Source organism: Mus musculus, chromosome 12, assembly GCF_000001635.26.
Source record: "Mus musculus strain C57BL/6J chromosome 12, GRCm38.p6 C57BL/6J".
NCBI lineage: Eukaryota > Metazoa > Chordata > Mammalia > Rodentia > Muridae > Mus > Mus musculus.
In genome coordinates this window covers 81132294-81149755 of record NC_000078.6, presented here as the reverse complement: position 1 = coordinate 81149755, position 17462 = coordinate 81132294, and the positions used below count along the sequence as shown (strand labels likewise).

The following is a 17462-nucleotide window of genomic DNA, read 5'->3' as shown; positions in this document are numbered from 1 at the left end:
CAGTCACCGCCTAAGAAAATTTTAGTAGGTAGACTAAAATAAACATTCCCGTACTGTGTACACCCATTTGTACTATCTACGTGAAAAGAGTTCGTTTTTCTCAATCCCCAAGAAGCCATTCCACTACCACCACCCTTAGTAAAGGAGAAGGGAGTTACTTTGTCCATCTTGAAAATAGTTTAGAGATTTTTCTTTGTTTTCTCCCCCGATGTGAGGAGAAAGGTCGAGGGCTATTGTCTCAGCCATTGATGATTACACACCACTGGGCTCCTCCCAAGTCCCCCCAGAGATCACTGGGAAGGGACCACTGTATTCCTGAGCATTAACTACCTATAGAGAAGGAAGGCTAGCTCTCAAGTCATCTGTGAGTCACCAATCAGACCATCAGTAGTAACAGGTCCCCACCTTCCGGGGCTCTGGTACCTTCAGAGTTTCCCCCTGCATCTTATTAGAGAAGGGAGAGAAAACAGCTCTGATCTCTTGCTGGTGTCAACACCCAAGAGACACACATCCTCCCCAGATACTGAGTCCACCAGGCTGACAGTGCTGTGACACCTGATCCTGTGTCACTGCCATGGGCTGACACCAAGACCCAATTCTCACTGGGGCCAGAGCTATCCCAAAACTATCCGACAATCGTCCCAAGAAATGAGACAGCGGAAAAAGATGCTTACTATGAACAGTGTGCTGAATATCTTATTTGCCCCAGGCTGGATTCCTAATGGGCATCTTTTGATGTCAAACCATGTGAGCTTGATTTGGAAGTCACTGAGGGAGAATAAACACCAAACACCCACACAATGTCATATTTTAAAACAGTAGCACTTTCCCGATTCTAATAACACCTCTTTCCACTGAACTCAACAAGCCCCTGAAAGGAGTCTCCTGGTACCTGATGCAATGTATATTTGGTCTGCTCACTTCTGCCAAATGCAGAAGTTAGTGTGAATGAATAGTTCAGCTGCAGTGTTCTCAGCCACGTCCTCATGGGGTGGCTTCACATTAGGAACCTTGAGAGCTAACAAAGGAGAAGCAGGAGGTCAACAGGGAGAGTCCAAAGCCAACAGCTCAGGTAATATTTCATATTTGATGTAGACATTAAAATGTCTATATGAGAGCTACCTCTCTCTCTCTGGAGTGAGATAACTAAAAATAGTCTGCCTATTTCTCCTGGTGAATAGATGAAAGCCTGGGCTGGCCACCTGGTCTATCCATCAGCACTGAAGGTCTGTGGAGAGCACATAGGTCTTTCTGGGGAAATTTTTCACTTCTGGTGGTTGGGAGTCCCATGGATTGCTCAGACACGGGTACGGAAGCCCACAGAGCATGAAGCTGAGGCAGGGGACTGAGTCTTCCTGCTAGGTAGGGTCACTGAGGGTGAAGAGATACAGCTGCTCCGTACAGGGAGGCTTTAGATGGAAAGCTTTATGAAGTGAGAAAAGTCAAGGTACCCTGCTGCCAGGGGCCACCTGTGAAATCCAGCGCACCCCAAAGCCAGGAAGCCACGCCAAATCCAACGGGCCCTCTAACCAGCATCTCCGGGCACCTGGGCACCTGGCTCCGGACCCACCAAATAAGAACTTTTTTTTTTCAAATGGACATAAGTCCAAGGCTTCGGTCCAAGATCCACAGCAGTTCTGCTTCCTGGCAAACCTTGGAGAAGCACCAGGCCACACACTGCCTGGATTCTGCATGTACTGTTGGCTTCTTGATTCCTAGTGGGACCTCATACTAGCCCTTGTTTATATCCATACATTGCCTAACCTAAACTCTTCACTTTATTTCTCTGTGTAGCATTATCCTCTGCAAACAAGATGCCTGCATAGTAAGCTCCAGGACACGGGCACCCCAAGGTGTGGGTAACTCTAACATACTCTTAAAGAAGCCATTTTCACCAGGAATCCTCGAGTCTTATTCCAATTACTTACTTTGAAGACTGAATTTATGAAATTAAGTTGCTATCAACATTTTAAAATTGGATAAGCCATATAATTCGATAAGATCACAACCCAAACTATTTTAATAAGTGTTTTACACACACACACACACGACATAGAAGTAAAAACACACTAATCATAGTCAATGCCACTCATCATTAGGAAAGACAAATTTACACATGAAGGATGACCATGGTGCTACTTGCCTGTGATCCCAGCATTTGTAGGGCAAGGCAGGAGGAGTTCTACAAGTTCAAGACTAGCCTGTGCTACTTAGTGAGTTTCAAAGCAGTCAAGGCTACACAACAAGTTCCTCTCCTAAACAAACAAACCAAAACCCCCTGAGAACTTGTCCATATATTTTAAAGAAAAATATATCCGAGTCTTATTTTACTTGTGTGTGTGTGTGTGTGATAATTTCTTGCCTGGGGCTTAGTCTGGGTGATTTTCTTTTGGACTTCAAATACTAAGATTTTATTTCTCCTTAACACCCAAACACTCTTCCCGACTATGGGGAAAAGAACAGTGTAGGAAGGAAGGTTTCGAAGATTATAAATTTCTTATACAAAGGAGAAAAAAATACATATTTGAAAATAAAAGTAAATAAATAAGGCAAATGAGAGAATTTCTCAAGCATGATGCTAAGATCAGCAATCACAATTCCATTATTGTAGTTTGCGATGCTTGGTTTCTGGCCGGTGGCTTTCCTTCACTAGCTGCACCATCGGCCAGGAAGGGGGAAGCCATCAGGCAGATGAAAGGCATGAGTCTCAGTGCAAGTCAGGCCTCAGAGGCAGTGAGCAGCTTTGGAAACTACCCAGGCCCTGATGTTTGGCTTTCCAAGGTTGCCCAGCCCCCAGCTATGCCTTGTCCTTGCAGGTGCGGGACTCTGGGAGCCTATAAAGACAGTGTGTGTGTGTGTGTGTGTGTGTGTGTGTGTGTGTGTGTGTGTGTGTGTGTGTGTGTGTGTGACAGCACAGAGAAGGCACTCTGGGAGCCTATAAAGACAGTGTGTGTGTGTGTGTGTGTGTGTGTGTGTGTGTGTGTGTGTGTGTGTGTGTGTGACAGCACAGAGAAGGCCTGGCCCACGCACAGGCAGCTGGAAGTCACTTCGACCCCATGACACTGTTCAAAGCCTCCTCTGTTTGGCTTTTTGATTTCTGATTGACATTCGCTGGCGAGGGGAGATAAATGCTGGGCGGAAGACAATGTTGATCCGCTCTGACTATTCTCAAGGAAAGACTTTTCAGAATAACAAACAAAACAAAACAAAACCCCCAAAACATTGGTGTGCTTAAGGGGCTGAATAGAGCCCAAGAGATCCAGGGAAGCAGGCTGGGCCCTTTGAAGGGGCTGGCAAGTCCATTGAGGAGTTAATTGTCTGGGTGTACAATGAGTTTATTCTGACCACATACAAAGAGCTTTCTCTTCAGGTTCTTCAAAAGCAAGTGTGTCAAAGGGGCCCAAGGAGGAATCTGTATTAACAGCATCTCTTGGGGGTTTTCTGAGGTGGAGTGTGAGCAATAAGAAAATAAATAAATAGATAGATAGATAGATAGATAGATAGATAGATAGATAGATAGCCCATGGTCCCCACCTGAGATTGAGAAGATTCCTCAGCAAGCCCAAGCTCCGCGATTCCTGAATTCATCTCAAGCCACATCACTACTGTAACCCTCCCTTATATTCTTTGATGACACCAGTGCCCGTCCATCTTTTCTAGGAATAAAGTGATGCCTGATAGAACTACAAAGTTCTTGCATTTGAAGGCACCAGATTTACGCGATTCAGGCTGGAGTACAGAAGTCCGGGTAACTTCTTTGATCATCCTGTTTGCAAACGTCTCTTAAGGTGCTACCCTGGGTCACTGCAGGAGGGTGGAATGCTTGCTAGCCCCAGCATCTCCTGAGAGGCATGGCTCCTGGGGAAGGAGGTTCTTAAGTGGGCTGAAAGTTGTCCCTGTGCTGACCAGTGAAAATACCTGAAGCTCGCTCCTAAGCAAGAGGTCCACGCTTTTTCTACCCACCTCCACACTTCCTCTTTGTTGGAAGAACAAACTGAAAGCTGGGTTTTGCAAGCACCTTCCCCTTGTCCTCAAGTCATGCATTCTTCTGAATAAAAGGAACAACCCAGGGCTAGCTAGGAATGCAGATGAAGGGCAGACAAAAAAAAAAAGAAGAGAAGTTGAAGAGAAAAAGAGAAGGGAGAGAAAGAGGAGGAGGGAAAGGAAGATAGAGCAAGAGGCACCTGTAGCCCATGAATCACTTGAAGACTGGATTCACACAGAACTCATCTGACTTCTTTAAAATGTTTCATTGTGAAGAGATGTGCTTAAGTTTACACAAATACAATGTCACATTCCACTTTACATAGGGGACTTAACCACGGACAAGGGACAGCAACTGGTAGAGTGTTTGCCTTGAGTCACAAGCTTGAGACTGATCCCAAGCAAGGTATAACCCAACTCTGTTTGTATACACCCATAATCCTAGAACTTGGGAGGGAGAGGCAGGAAGATCAGAAATTCAAAGCCAGCCTAGAATACATAGGGAAGGTCTAGAATCTCCACACACCACCATGGATACTGACAAATGACTGTAATTATATATGCTCAAAAGGATAGAACAAAATCAAAATCAAGAAGCTGATATGGGCACCATCTATCTTACCCAGACCCCAGCAGTTTCACACACACACACACCCCTGTTTATGTGTATACAACTCTGAATTATTATACCTATGTACAGATTCACGTCACATCATTGTCATACACAACTATCCCATCTCCACAGAGGCTGCCATGGGTCTCCTCTTCATGGTTACACTTTCCCTCTCCTTTACCCTATCATCACCTAGCAACTCCTTGTTTGTTCTCTACCTCTATAATCTTGTCATTTCTAGGATGTTGTATGATTGGGATTGTGTAGCATCTAATTTTTTGGAATATGGTGTGTGTGTGTGTGTGTGTGTGTGTGTGTGTGTGTGTGTGTGTGTGTGTACTTTGCACAATGCCCTTGAGACCTTCCCAAGTTCCAGCATATACTGCTGAGTATCATCTGCGGTACAGGCGTGACCCAGCTCATTGCAACTGCTGAAGGGCACTTGGGTTGTCCCTATTTTGACATTATAGATAAAGCTGCTATATATTACTTATGGGTGATTTGTGTGGCTGGCTTCATTTCCTTAAAAATAACGGTCTGGAATATAATTGGTAAATTCAAATTAACTTTATGCTTCGATTTTTTAACAGAAACTTGCAGTCAGGTATGGTGGCTCACCCCTCTAACGCCGGCACTTAGGAGGCTAAAGCCATAGAGCCAGGAGTTTAAGATCCAGCCCGAGTGACACACGCTGTCAAGGGAATGGAAGAAGTGGGGGGAGGGGCGAGCTGGGGCGATGGGAGAGGAAGCAGAGGAGGAGGAGATTTCCCTTTTCCCATCATGGCTGGGCTATTTAAATCCTCCCCAGTGGTGTATGAGGGATGCGGCTTCTCTGCCAACTCACCAACATTTAGTATGGAGACTATTTTTAACCCTTCTAATCGGGGTAGCTCACCATGGTCTTCATTTGCATTCCCTATGACGTCAAACATCTTCCATGAGCTCTTTGCCCTCTGTAGATCGGTTTTGGTGAAGTGTCTATGTATGTAGTCTGCCCACTTGTTAATTTAAACTTTTTCTAACTGTTGAGTCTATAGAGCTGAGTGTATGTTCTAGACACAAGTCCTGTGTCCGGCAGATGTTTTGTAAATATTCCCTCATGTCTTGAGTGGTAAAAATGTTCTCACGGACTCTTTTAAAAGTTGTAACGGCTTTGCGTTCTACGGTGTGGACTATGATCCGGCATGGGTTATTTTTCATAAAGCATTACATTGAGGATGAGGTTTTAAGAATTTTCTGTCATTTTTCTGTTTGTTTAATATTTGTTTTAATTCGGCATAAGTGAGTGTGTCTGCATCACACAGGAGTCCACAGAAGTCAGAAGACAGTGTTTGATCTGCTGGAATTGGAATTGGAGCTGTGGGTGTTAGGAGGGGCCTGGTGTGAATGCTGGGACCTGAACTCAGGTCCTCTGGAAGAACAGCAGGTACCTGTAACTGCTAGACCGTTCTCCAGCTCCTGTCTTCCTACTGTGTTTGATCTGTGGATGCCAGTTACTACAGAACCCTTGGCTACACTGAACTGCATTTGTCTCGCTATTAGACTTCTATTCTGGTGCGAGTGTTTCTGCTTTCTCTCTTCTCTATTGACTTAAGTTTATCTGTCCTTCCTCCAACACCTCACTGTCTTAACTGTCATAGCTTTGTGTCTTAAAAAAGATAAAAATCACCCCAGCCACCTTTCCCCTTTTAAGAAGTGCTTTTGCTAGTCTAATGTGTTGCCTTTGCACATAAATCTGACAATAAACGGTCCGAAACCTCATTATCTACATTCCTGCAGGTACAGAATCAGGGCAGAGAGACCTGGGAATGACAAGCCATCCACCTTCATGCAGGTGCCGCGTGGCCCTCAGAGCTAAGGAATAGAAATGGCCCTGAGACAAATCCAGGCATATCGCCCCATTCCGAGCTGTCTCTAAGGTGGTGTTCTTCACTTTGAACTTAACTCAGGAACAATGAGTAAGCAAGCGCATTCCCACTGGCCGTTAAGCCCTGAGTTCTCTCATCTGGACTTCACAGGCTCTGGGGCCGATCACCCAAAGAGTGTGAGAACTTGCAAAAAGTCCACACTCATTCCAGGTAGCCCCTCTCAGGGTCTTTCCTCAGAGGCTCTATCTAGAGCAGCTACCAGCCAGGGCTGTTTGGAGAGGCCACCCACCTCCTCTTCCAGGCAGAAGGGTTCTAAGACTCTAGAAACTGTTGGTCCCTGAAAGGCTCACACCCACTTGAAGATTATGTCCATCACAAAGGCTTACTTGTCCTGATGGGAACCCATAAAACAAGGCTGGGGTTCTCACCAATTTCACTCAAGACTACAGCCTCACTAGCTATGAAAAACAGGAGCCTTTCGAGCTCCAAATAAACATGTACCCAACAAAAGAAGCAGACACAGAACACCAACAGTTACTAATATCACCAGGGACTCAAATATGCAGCCACAGGGTAAAAACATAGACTCAAGGGTGATGCTTCATGTATAGGCTACCCCTGGACAGCCAGCCTGGTACATCTCAATCAGGCTTAGGACACTAGAGCACATCTCCTTCAGGTCTGCTCATTACCCCTGCCCTCAACTGTTAGGCCAAGTTTGGAGGCTGCAGAGCGCATCTCTTTTATATGGAATACCTGCCGACCATCACCCCTGCCCTAAGCCACCCATCAATACATTCTGACCCACGTCCTCAGGGGCACAGGTCCCAGGTTGGCATCCTTCTGCAGGCCAGACTCCACAAGATCCTCTAAAAATAGAGACACAGACAGGGACCTTGGGGAAATAATTGTGACTCACTCCTTACTCAAGGCACACTCTGTGGAGCAGCCAGTGAGGGATTAAAAAGAACTCTCTACCCATTAAAGGTGAGTTGGACTCAGAAGCTCTGACCTATTCTGAGACTGGCTTGACAAATACAGAAATTTCAGAAGGAAACCTTATGGAATCTATATTCATGATTTTGTTTCTTTCTCACTTGCTTTAAACAACAAACTCTCAGACCCCTTATAGGAAAATGAGAAATTTTCAGAAAACTTCCTCTGACAACCCTTGCCTTTCACTGGCTGGCAGTCCCAGCATCAGCCCAGCCGCAGGACTCTGTGACTCTGAGCCATCAAGAGGGACACTAAAAACCCCGCTCTGCACATGCTCTCTGGATCCCTCCATCCACATTGTTCTTTATCTCTCTCCAGTCTCCTCAGGTAAGTTGAGAATTGTCATCCTGGTACCTCATGGTACCAGGCAGTGCTCCACCCCCCTGCCCTCACCCCTGTGTCACCCTGCGAGCTCACCTAGAGTTCTTTACATCCTAGCCCAAAAAGAAACAGGTAAGAAAAGCTCACTGCCCACCTCGACACAGGCTGCCCCAGACCAGTCAGTAGTCTGGAAGCTCAGCCTGCTTCCCAGCCACTGCCCTTTGGACTACATCAGTGAAAACCCCTAATCAGTCCATCTCTCAGCTCCTGCGGCCTCCAGCTGTTTTAGCAGTAGAGCCTCAGAGCTAGAGGGACTGCCTGGGTACTCTTCCTTTCTTCAGATCCGCCTCCGTGGCATCAATAAAACACATGTGGGTGCAGGTGTGCACCACCCCCCATGCACACACCCCACCCCCATCTGTCTTCAAGAACCCAGGACCAGAGGAGGAGAGGAGGGGGCAGCAGGATGGGATTGCCCCAGATCAATGGATATTTGAAACTCAAACACATGGCCCAGGCCCTACACTGCGCGTGTTAATTACCACACATGTGCCCATAAAGGAGTCCGTTAAATACAAGGGGCACAAAGAACAGAGCGAAGAGAGGACATTCCTGGGGATTAAGTAAATAGTCTGAAGTTGTGACCCTCCTCCCCTCCTGCAGCAGGAGCATCTGGGGAAGATAACAGTGCCCACCTCCTCCCCCACTTCTTCCCTCGGGCCCCACACCTGTGAACCTAGGCCCCCCAGCCTAGCCAAGCAGTGGTGACCTGCTGCTGCCTGGCCGCCCTCCCTCATGCTATCTCTCTGGCTGTCCACCCCCAGCTCCCTGAACTCGGCCTTTCTCCTCCTCTCCTTCCAAGGCCTAATTCCTGGCCTGCGACCAGACTCTGAGCGGTCGCACAATGCATCTTTTCATTCCCTCTAGGCAGAGAGAACTGATCCTTCCCAGCCCCACCAATGGGGTATGTTCAAGAAGGCAAGAGAGTTTGGGGAAGAGAGAAAGTAGGTCCCATCCCTGCCTTGCACCCACATCCCTTACACCCACAGACCTAAGGCTCTACCTTCCCTGCAGTCATACCCCTTGCACTCCCAGGAGCCAGACCCACACCATTGCTCTGCCAGCCCCAACTCTTGAGAGATGCCTTGTGGGAGAAGCCACATGTGGGCATGAGCTCAGACAAGGGCCCTTTGTGCTGTCCCACCTGCTGCCCTGCGGAGCACATTCCATTCTTCAGTTCAGCTGAAAGAGGAACCTCTGCAGGTCGACACAGGATATTACGAATGCCCTCTCACACCCTGTCCCCATTCAAACCCCAGCTTCCTAGGCAGGTGTGGCTTCAAGTGGCCCTTCCTACAGGTGGTCCAAACTTGCTTTCTCTATATGCTTATGGCAAAGAAATGATCCTGTACCTAAACTGATCCTCTAAGTGGAGGGAAAAGGAGACCCCTGTGCAGAGTTCAGATCCCCAGGGTAGAGTGAGATCTAGCACACACCGTCACCCACCGCTTGGCCTGTCCTTCGCCTCCACTGGACCCCGCAGGAAGAAGTAAGCCAGCCATCGGGGCAAGGAAGCAAAGACCTGGGAGCTGACAGTAATGGCACCAACCTGTGGGTCGGGACCCCTTTGGAGGGTCGCATCTCAGATAGCCCGCATATCCGATATTTACACTACAATTCATAACAGCAGCAAAATTACAAATATGAAGTAGCAACAAAATAATTTTATGCTTGAGGATCACCACTGTTAGCATCAGAAGTGTTTTACAGTTAGCCTCTGAATTCAACGATGACATCATCCCTAGGCGACAAGGACCCTCCTTCTTCTGTTGCCAGGGCGGCATTCACTGTGTATGTCTCACCTGCATTACCTGTGCGCGGTGGTGTGCATCATTACCTGGCAACTACATCATGGCCCAGATAAAAGACAGAGACCTGCCCCATCTCTCTCTTTTCTCTTCCTCACTTCTTTCCCCCTTCAACAACGAACCTCTTTCGTGAGAACTGCGCTGGCTCGGCGTAAAACAAGCCACCTTTCAACAAACAACCACAACACAAGGGACTGTATTAAAGGGTCACAGCATTAGGAAGTCTGAGAACCACTGATCTAGAGGGAAGCTTCATTATTAGCATCACCCTAGCAGAGTCAGGCTCCTGAGCCCTCCTCCAGGTCTGCTGGCTGATCCTGGTCTAAGAGGGACAAAGGGTGTTCCCTGCTATCTACTGTAAATGCCATTGGCATCTGAAGCGTTGATATGCAGCATTAAGCAGAATGAAAGCAGGCCCTATTCCCAAACCTCCAGGTGCGTTGCCAGGGACATCGCTGGTGAAGTCAGATGTCACAGAGACATCCCTGCTCTCCCATCCTGGCATTCCTGGTCGCATCCCCAGCTCTGGGGAGGGACTTGAAAAGGCATCTCCTCCCTTCTTCTCACCTTCGTTCTTTAGAAAGAGAAGCCCCTGTAGGCACACTGTTTTCAGTCCACGCTCAGACCACCTGCTTCTTGAGGAACCATGTCTCAGAAATAGCTTCTCTGAGCCTTAACTCCGGCCCTCGGTGCAGCGGCAGAAACCAATGGCTGCCCTGGTCTCCATGTTGCTGTGTGATCTCTGTGCTGCTCACAGTAACCCCGTCTCACACATACACACACCAGGGACTCTTTTTTTTTTTTTTTTTTTTTTTGGTTTTTCGAGACAGGGTTTCTCTGTATAGCTCTGGCTGTCCTGGAACTCACTTTGTAGACCAGGCTGGCCTCGAACTCAGAAATCCTCCTGCCTCTGCCTCCCAAGTGCTAGGATTAAAGGTGTGCGCCACCACGCCTCCGGCTCACACCAGGGACTCTTATGAGCACTCTCTTTCCAAAGCCTAGGTGAGGTGAGAAGCCTCAAAGTCAGCCTGAGAGGACAGAAGCTCGGCAGCGCCCACGTGTGTGATGAGATGGGTAGGTGGCTGCTTTCCAGGCCGCTGTGTCTGCTGCCCCAGGAGCTGGCAGTTGTGAGCCTCAAATTGACCTCCAAACCAGAAGGATCAAGTAGCATACTGCAGGGACCAACTCACATCCAGAGTCCACTACAGCACTCAGACAAATACCAGCTATATAAAATGAGAGAACCAGACAGAAACAAAAATGTGGGCCCTTTGTTAAAAGGAGTAGGCAGAAGATACTGTCATTATAAATTCAAGATGGGAAACTTTACTCTCCCCAAGTATGTATGTATGTATGTATGTATGCATCTATCTATCTACCTCTTGAATTGTAATGGTAGTATGTAATTTGCTGGTTAATGTTGCTCTGGGTTTAGACCAAAAATAAAAAACAACAAAAACAATAACAACAACAACAGCAACAACAGGAAAACAGCCAAATCAAAAGCATCATACAAACTGTGTGATACTTCAAGAACAAAATGGCCTGGCAGCAGACATTTATCAGACCTGTCTCTTGCCTCTGTTCACGTCACCATCCTCTTGGCCTCAAGGCAACATGGTTGAAAATGTCAAGATGACTGCACTGGCTGCATACCCATGACATCATCCTGGCCTTCAGGAAGAGATTCTGGATACATCATGGAAAAGGTCGGGGCAGGAGGACACAGAGGAGCTTACAAACTGGAGAGCCAAGGTAGACGTGAGTGCTCTGCCTTCATCTTCTTCGGTTGGTAGTTGACCAACTGAACTTCCCAGAGAGCAGAGATCCGTAGGGCTCACATAAGGGTGGTCCCTACCCAACTCTGTGTCCCACACCGTCTCTGTCCTTCCTCAGAAACAATGACAGCTCAGTTGTCACTAAGATAGTCGTCACTATCTAAGCCATCCTTACCTCTGGTGCTTCAGAGAGGAAACTGGAAATGGGAGGCATGTTTAGCCACCCCCCCCCCGACTCCTTCCCTCTCACCTAAGAACCCTGCTTACTCTGGCTTTCAGGGCAAACATTTAGACAAAGCATAAAACTCCACTCACCTTTTCTTCCTGAATTACCCTGGCTCAAGGGCTTGTCGGTAACTGGACCTTGGGCAAGAGAGGAAACAGAAGCACAAGACTCAATTGACACAGTGGTTGGCATCCATCAAACACTTGGCAAAGCCCGATGTTATGAGCAAATGGTCATGTATATATATGTATTGTATACACACCGGGGATACTATATACAAAGTTAGTGTGCACATGCATGTCGAGTAGGGTTTGTTTAACATCAATGTCACTGATAACCTAGACTGTTTTGAGTTGAACTATGACTGCCAGGTTCCCTGGAACCAATCTTGACCCAGTTTTTACAAAACTCCACATCCATGTATTGCAAACATCTCGATACTTGTCCCACACTTACACACCCCTGCACGTACTCTCATCTCACCAGCTCTGTGCTCTGACCCACATCCAGTCACTAGGGCCAACTGAAAAGAAACCCCTCTTACTGAAAACGCAATGATTGACATCCCTTGCTGGTCAGGGCAGGAAATCGGTGATTTTCCATCTGCATTAAGTAGAAAATTGTTGGCCCAATTGTACCGAATGGGCCAAACAGTCTGAGGCATGGAAACAATTTTCTAGACACAGCCTGTTCTTCAAGGAGGGGGCAGCCTGTGTTCTGGCCAAACATTTGCCCCATTTCTTCTGGGATGCCACACGTCCCCATCATCCAGGCCTGGCTCTGTGGCACCTGCCCTCTCCTTGAAGGCCAATCCCACACGTGCAGGGAAAGCCCACTCAGTAGAGAGGCCTCTCTGGAGATCCTGCCCGTGAGAAAGCTGAGAACTCTGATTTTCCTAACCCATATCACACTCCTTCTCCATGCACAAGTTGTGTGAGGAGTCTGTTATCTTATCCTGCAGGAGGCGTGTGTCTAATGCACGGGTTTGCTTTAGATGGAGTGTTCCAGGTCACTTGCAAGGAGGCCCAAGTCCTGCCCCCTCCTCACACTAACCCAATTAAGGTTTCCAGTTTCTGTGTAAACCACAAATAAAGTAAACTTCCCTTTTGGCCTGTAAATTTTGATCCTAGCATGAATTCTTACAGACAATAGTACCCTTTCCACTTACTTTCCTTTTTAAACCAAAGGGCTAGGGGTTTGTTTTTGTTTGTTTTGTTTTGTTTTGTTTTGTTTTGTTTTAAGAGAAAAAATTTGATTTTAAAAACGTAAAACCCAGGGAAAAGTTAACGTGGACTTTTGGAACTATGTTTCAGCATAACATTTTGTACTTTGCTTGCACTTGACATTGGTAGTAAGCAAAAATCCAATCCATATATACAGTGGACAGATGAGACTGGCTATTTAGGGGGCAACCTTAAGGGAGTTACTAATGAGGGTGAAGTGTGGGGCTTTGTGAATCCATCACAAACAATCCCACAAGACTGACCTAACAACAAACACTGTAAGCCTATAAAGTTGGGAGTACAAAAAGTAAGCTTTGCTATGGATAATCAACCTAATAGGTTGTTATCAAACTTGTCCAATTATCAGAAGAGCTTCATAAAAATAAGGGGCTTGGGGCTCATTCCAGATCTAGAACCTACTCATCAGAATATTCAAGGAGAAACTTTGAGACTTGGAGTATTTTTAATCTCCCAGGCAATACAGATGAGCAGACAGACATAAGGTTTACTGTTAGAAAAGATTTTCATTGTCATTTATTACAATATTCAAAGATGGAAAGATGTGGCAGAGAAGCTAATAACCTCCTTCCCTGTGTCCATGGCAGACATCACTAATCAATCACTGAAGTCTTTAGTGTTATACTCTTACATGGCTTCAACATCGATACCAATAATGCATTTCAAGGTCCGTTACAGGCAGCAAATGACAGCAAACTCCTAGATGTGTGGCATCTCTGCTCTAAGGAGCTGTAGCCAATGCGTAAGAAAAGATCACAGCACCAGAAACACAAACTCAAACTAAAATATGCACACATAGACACAAATGGACACTCTTCATCTAGCCGACTACAGACCAAGCATAGAGTGGAACCCTTCTGACATGAAAATGGGCTCCTTTACCACAGCAGCCCTTTAAAGGCTTGCCTGTAAGATGCAGATGCAGAGTCCAACCAACAAGCCTCTCTCCAACCCTTTTCCTTCCTCCCGCACCTTCCTACGGTACCTGAACATACAGGAGTTTTATTCTGCACGGAAGAACCACTGATGGGCTTGCCATCTGGGGTGACACACCAGCAGTACCCTGTGTACGTATGGCACTGCACCTGTTCAGAGAAGTGGAAAAGGAAGAGAATCGTAAGTCTGGTCACAGTCAATCATCCAAACATCAGAAAATCTCCTCCCTCTCCCACATCTGCCCCAGGATGTCTCTCACACGTAGAACAGTCCGGTGGAGCCAGCATCAATGTCATGTTGGCTTCATGACCCCTGTGTCATGATGCTTCTTACGATTCCAAAGGCTTAACATCTGCTATCCTATGGGGAGATGTTCACTGCGATTACCCTGTGATGCGTCCTCCAGTACCAGAACTGGCATATGCTCCCATCCAACTGTAAAATGGTCTAATGGGGAACTCAATTGGCAAGTATCTGTGGGAATGTCTGGGCCCTTCTTGAACAAGTACAGACAAATGCTAAGTTTTTCTCATAAGCAACATAAGCCTGTCTAGTGAGAGCACAGCTCTCCTTAAGGCAAGGACAGAGTACCCTTGTGCGTGCAGGATCTTCCACTAGAAACCCAGCTGTACCACTGATCATCAAGCCTACCGAGTCAGACCTAGCCGTCTGGGAATGGCTAATTAAAGTGAGGCTTTCTTTTAATCTTCCAAAGGAGCTCTTCTTTCTCCTCCAATAGCCATCACCCTACCCACCTTCTCTCATCCCACCTTCCTTGCCCCCATCTGTTTTCTCTGCAGAATTAGTAAACACATGCCCTTGTGTTATACCCCCCAGTGAGTCACGTCTGGACTCAAGATAAAATTTAAACTAATTTCCATGATACTTAAGGTCCCCAACAACCTGTCCCTGCTCACCTTTCTGGTGTCATTTTTACACCCCAGGCTCCACATGCACGCTTCACTTAGGCCACAACGAACCCTTTCATGTTACCAAATACAGCCTCATTTGCCATGAGCGGACTTTGTTGGCTCCAACCGTCCCATTTGTCCACAGCGCTGATCAGACCACCTATCCCAACCTAGACCTTCTGCTTCCTTTCATGATGCACTTCCCCTCGAAGCCAGTCTCGGCTTCTTCCCACCCTTCTCCAAACTCAGAAGCCTTCCCACGGCAAGCCAGTGAGTTCGAGCTCTTCCGCGGCCAGGTCCATCTTGCCACTTCAGATTATAACTTCAAGGACTGCAAACTAATTGTTTCAGGGACCCCAGAATCTAGTGTGATGCTGACATCCATTGCAGGTGACTGATGGGTTGAATAGAGGCACGAGTGCTCGCATTTCCTCCATTCCTGCTCTCCCATCAACTCTGAAGCGCAACATCAATTTAAAGAGCCATACCACATTAAGTGTGCATCTCGATGACAAGGCTTGTGTGCCAACTGCAAAGATATTAAATCGTGGGGGAAAAAAATGTGCCTCTTGGGATCAAGGACATATTGGAATTGAGGCCAGACAGTAATTGCATACAAATTGAGCAGAGAGGTGCAGAAAGAGACAGTGCAAATAGTCTTCTGACAGGGTGGGTAGGAGCCAGCAGTTACTGCTAAGGCAAAAGAGGCTGTGCAAAGTATTGTACGCTTGTGTGGGTATCAAACACTCTGGCTTACCCCAAGGCAAGTTGTTTCACCATGAGCCTGTACACAGACATCAGGGTAGAATAAAATAGTCTCTTGTTTCTCCCAGTAGCATGGCTGCTGTCAAACGGAACACTCAGTGCTGTCATCTCTGAAAGGACACTGCCTAGGGCACAGACCCCAGAGACACACCCTACTCCTTCACCTTATAGCCATGACACCCCAGATGCTCACCCACCAGCAGCAGCCCAGATTTAGTAGCACTGCGTCCTAATGAGGCTAGTAGCGGAATGGCAAGGCATCAAGACAGGCCAGAGTTTGCATGCTAGTCTAGCCAGTTAGGCACCTTACTTCGTTCTTTGAGCCTCTTCTTTATAACAGCATGAGTAATAACTGTCTGAGCTGGAAGGCCCTGGTAAGGCAGACCCACATCTGGCGTGCGATGAGGACTAGGATGGAGCGGCTGTAGCAGTGATTGTTCTCAGTCATATCAACAACACCTGCCAGGTGTCTCCCCACAAGCCAGACCTCCTCCAGTAACCTCCACAGGTGTGTATGGAAAGGGCCTCTGGAAACTTGGCTTCCCTTGCAAATCACACAAGCCCTGCAGGGGACGCTTCCCAGGGCTCATTCCCATCCAGGAGCAGCATTTTAATGGGACTAATGAGACCTGGCTGGCTGCTTTCTCCACTTTGGTCAGTGGTCACCCCTGGGGAACTGTCCCAGGGGCTGAGGTGCCAAGCTGACTCAGTCCTGGGCCCTGGAAGTCCGCTGCTGAGGCTGTCACATAAGGACTGAGCACCAGACAATAACCACGACTGTGCCTCAGGCCAGATGCTGTCTGTTGCAACAGGGACATTATGGCCAAGCAGGCTGCATAGAACTGAGCTGCTCAAACGCCCTTTCCCTAGGGTATGCCGAAGAGTTCTGCCTAAGGTTACTAGGGCAGAATGGGACACAAGAGTAAAAGGCAAAGCCCAGAGCTTTGTTTCAGGAATACAATCTGACCTCAGGGCCCAGGGGTCCAAGGTCACATTCTCACTCAGTGTGCCCATTGTCTCCCTGTGGGTGCAGGGCACAGCCAACCAGCCCCTAGCCAGGCCCAGAGTACCAGACACAGCTTCTTTCTCCCCAAGGTTCTCATCTTGCTTCCAACCACAGTACAAGGAAAAGACACTCAACAAAATCTTCAGGCTGGCAGCTCCTACCAAATTTCATAAAACTCAAATGGAAAGAGGAATTGTTGCCCCATCTTCTGAGGCCTTGGGCATAACTGACGCAGCTATGTTTAAAGAAGGGGCAGGAGGGAGGAAAAGAGGGCACAGGGACCCCAGCAGGGTCTCAGATTGGGGAAGACCTCTGCAGAAGGAGCCCTAAGAAGACCACCCGTGACTCAAACTGAGAGATTATAAGATGCCTTGGAATGTTTTTAACAATGTTTACAGAAAAGAAGCTACACAGAGGCAGGCTACAGCTGTTCCATTCGTCTGTGCTCAGATATGTGCATTCATCCCCTTTCCTAATTTCCTCTCCGAAAGTCCCCTATACCCTCCCCCAGCCCGGCTCCCCAAGGCTATGCCAGTGCCTGGCAAATACAGAAGTGGATGCTCACAGTCATCTATTGGATGGAACACAGGGCCCCCAATGAAGGAGCTAGAGAAAGTACCCAAGGAGCTGAAGGGGTCTGCAACTCTATAGGAGGAACAACAATAGGGCTTGTGTCTCTAGTTGCATATGTAGCAGAGGATGGCCTAGTCGGCCATCATTGGGAGAAGAGGCCCTTGGTCTTGCGAAGATTATATGCCCCGGTACAGGGGAATACCAGGGCCAGGACAAATTCATTTTAAAGGGGGGGGGGGTAGGGGGAGATGACACAAATACCTGTCTTGGTTGTTGGGAGAGGAATAGAGCACTGACTTCGGCAGGTAAGGGCCAGTTGAACTCAGCTGTTTCAGCCTGAAAAAGCTCAGCGGTTAAAGTGTTTGCCATGTATGAA

At 47.4% G+C, this 17462-nt stretch overlaps 1 protein-coding gene across 3 annotated transcripts in view; it reads right to left on the bottom strand.

Moving 5' to 3' along the window:
- Smoc1 (SPARC related modular calcium binding 1) overlaps positions 1-17462 on the bottom strand; it is a 159607-nt gene that overhangs the window by 36659 nt on the left and 105486 nt on the right. For all 3 annotated transcript variants that reach the window (NM_001146217.1, NM_022316.2, XM_006516135.4), the window contains exons 4-5: positions 13881-13980; positions 11744-11791 (exon numbers count right to left, since the gene is read on the bottom strand). In NM_001146217.1, the coding sequence (NP_001139689.1) occupies positions 11744-11791; positions 13881-13980 (148 nt within the window). The remainder of the gene's footprint in view (positions 1-11743; positions 11792-13880; positions 13981-17462) is intronic.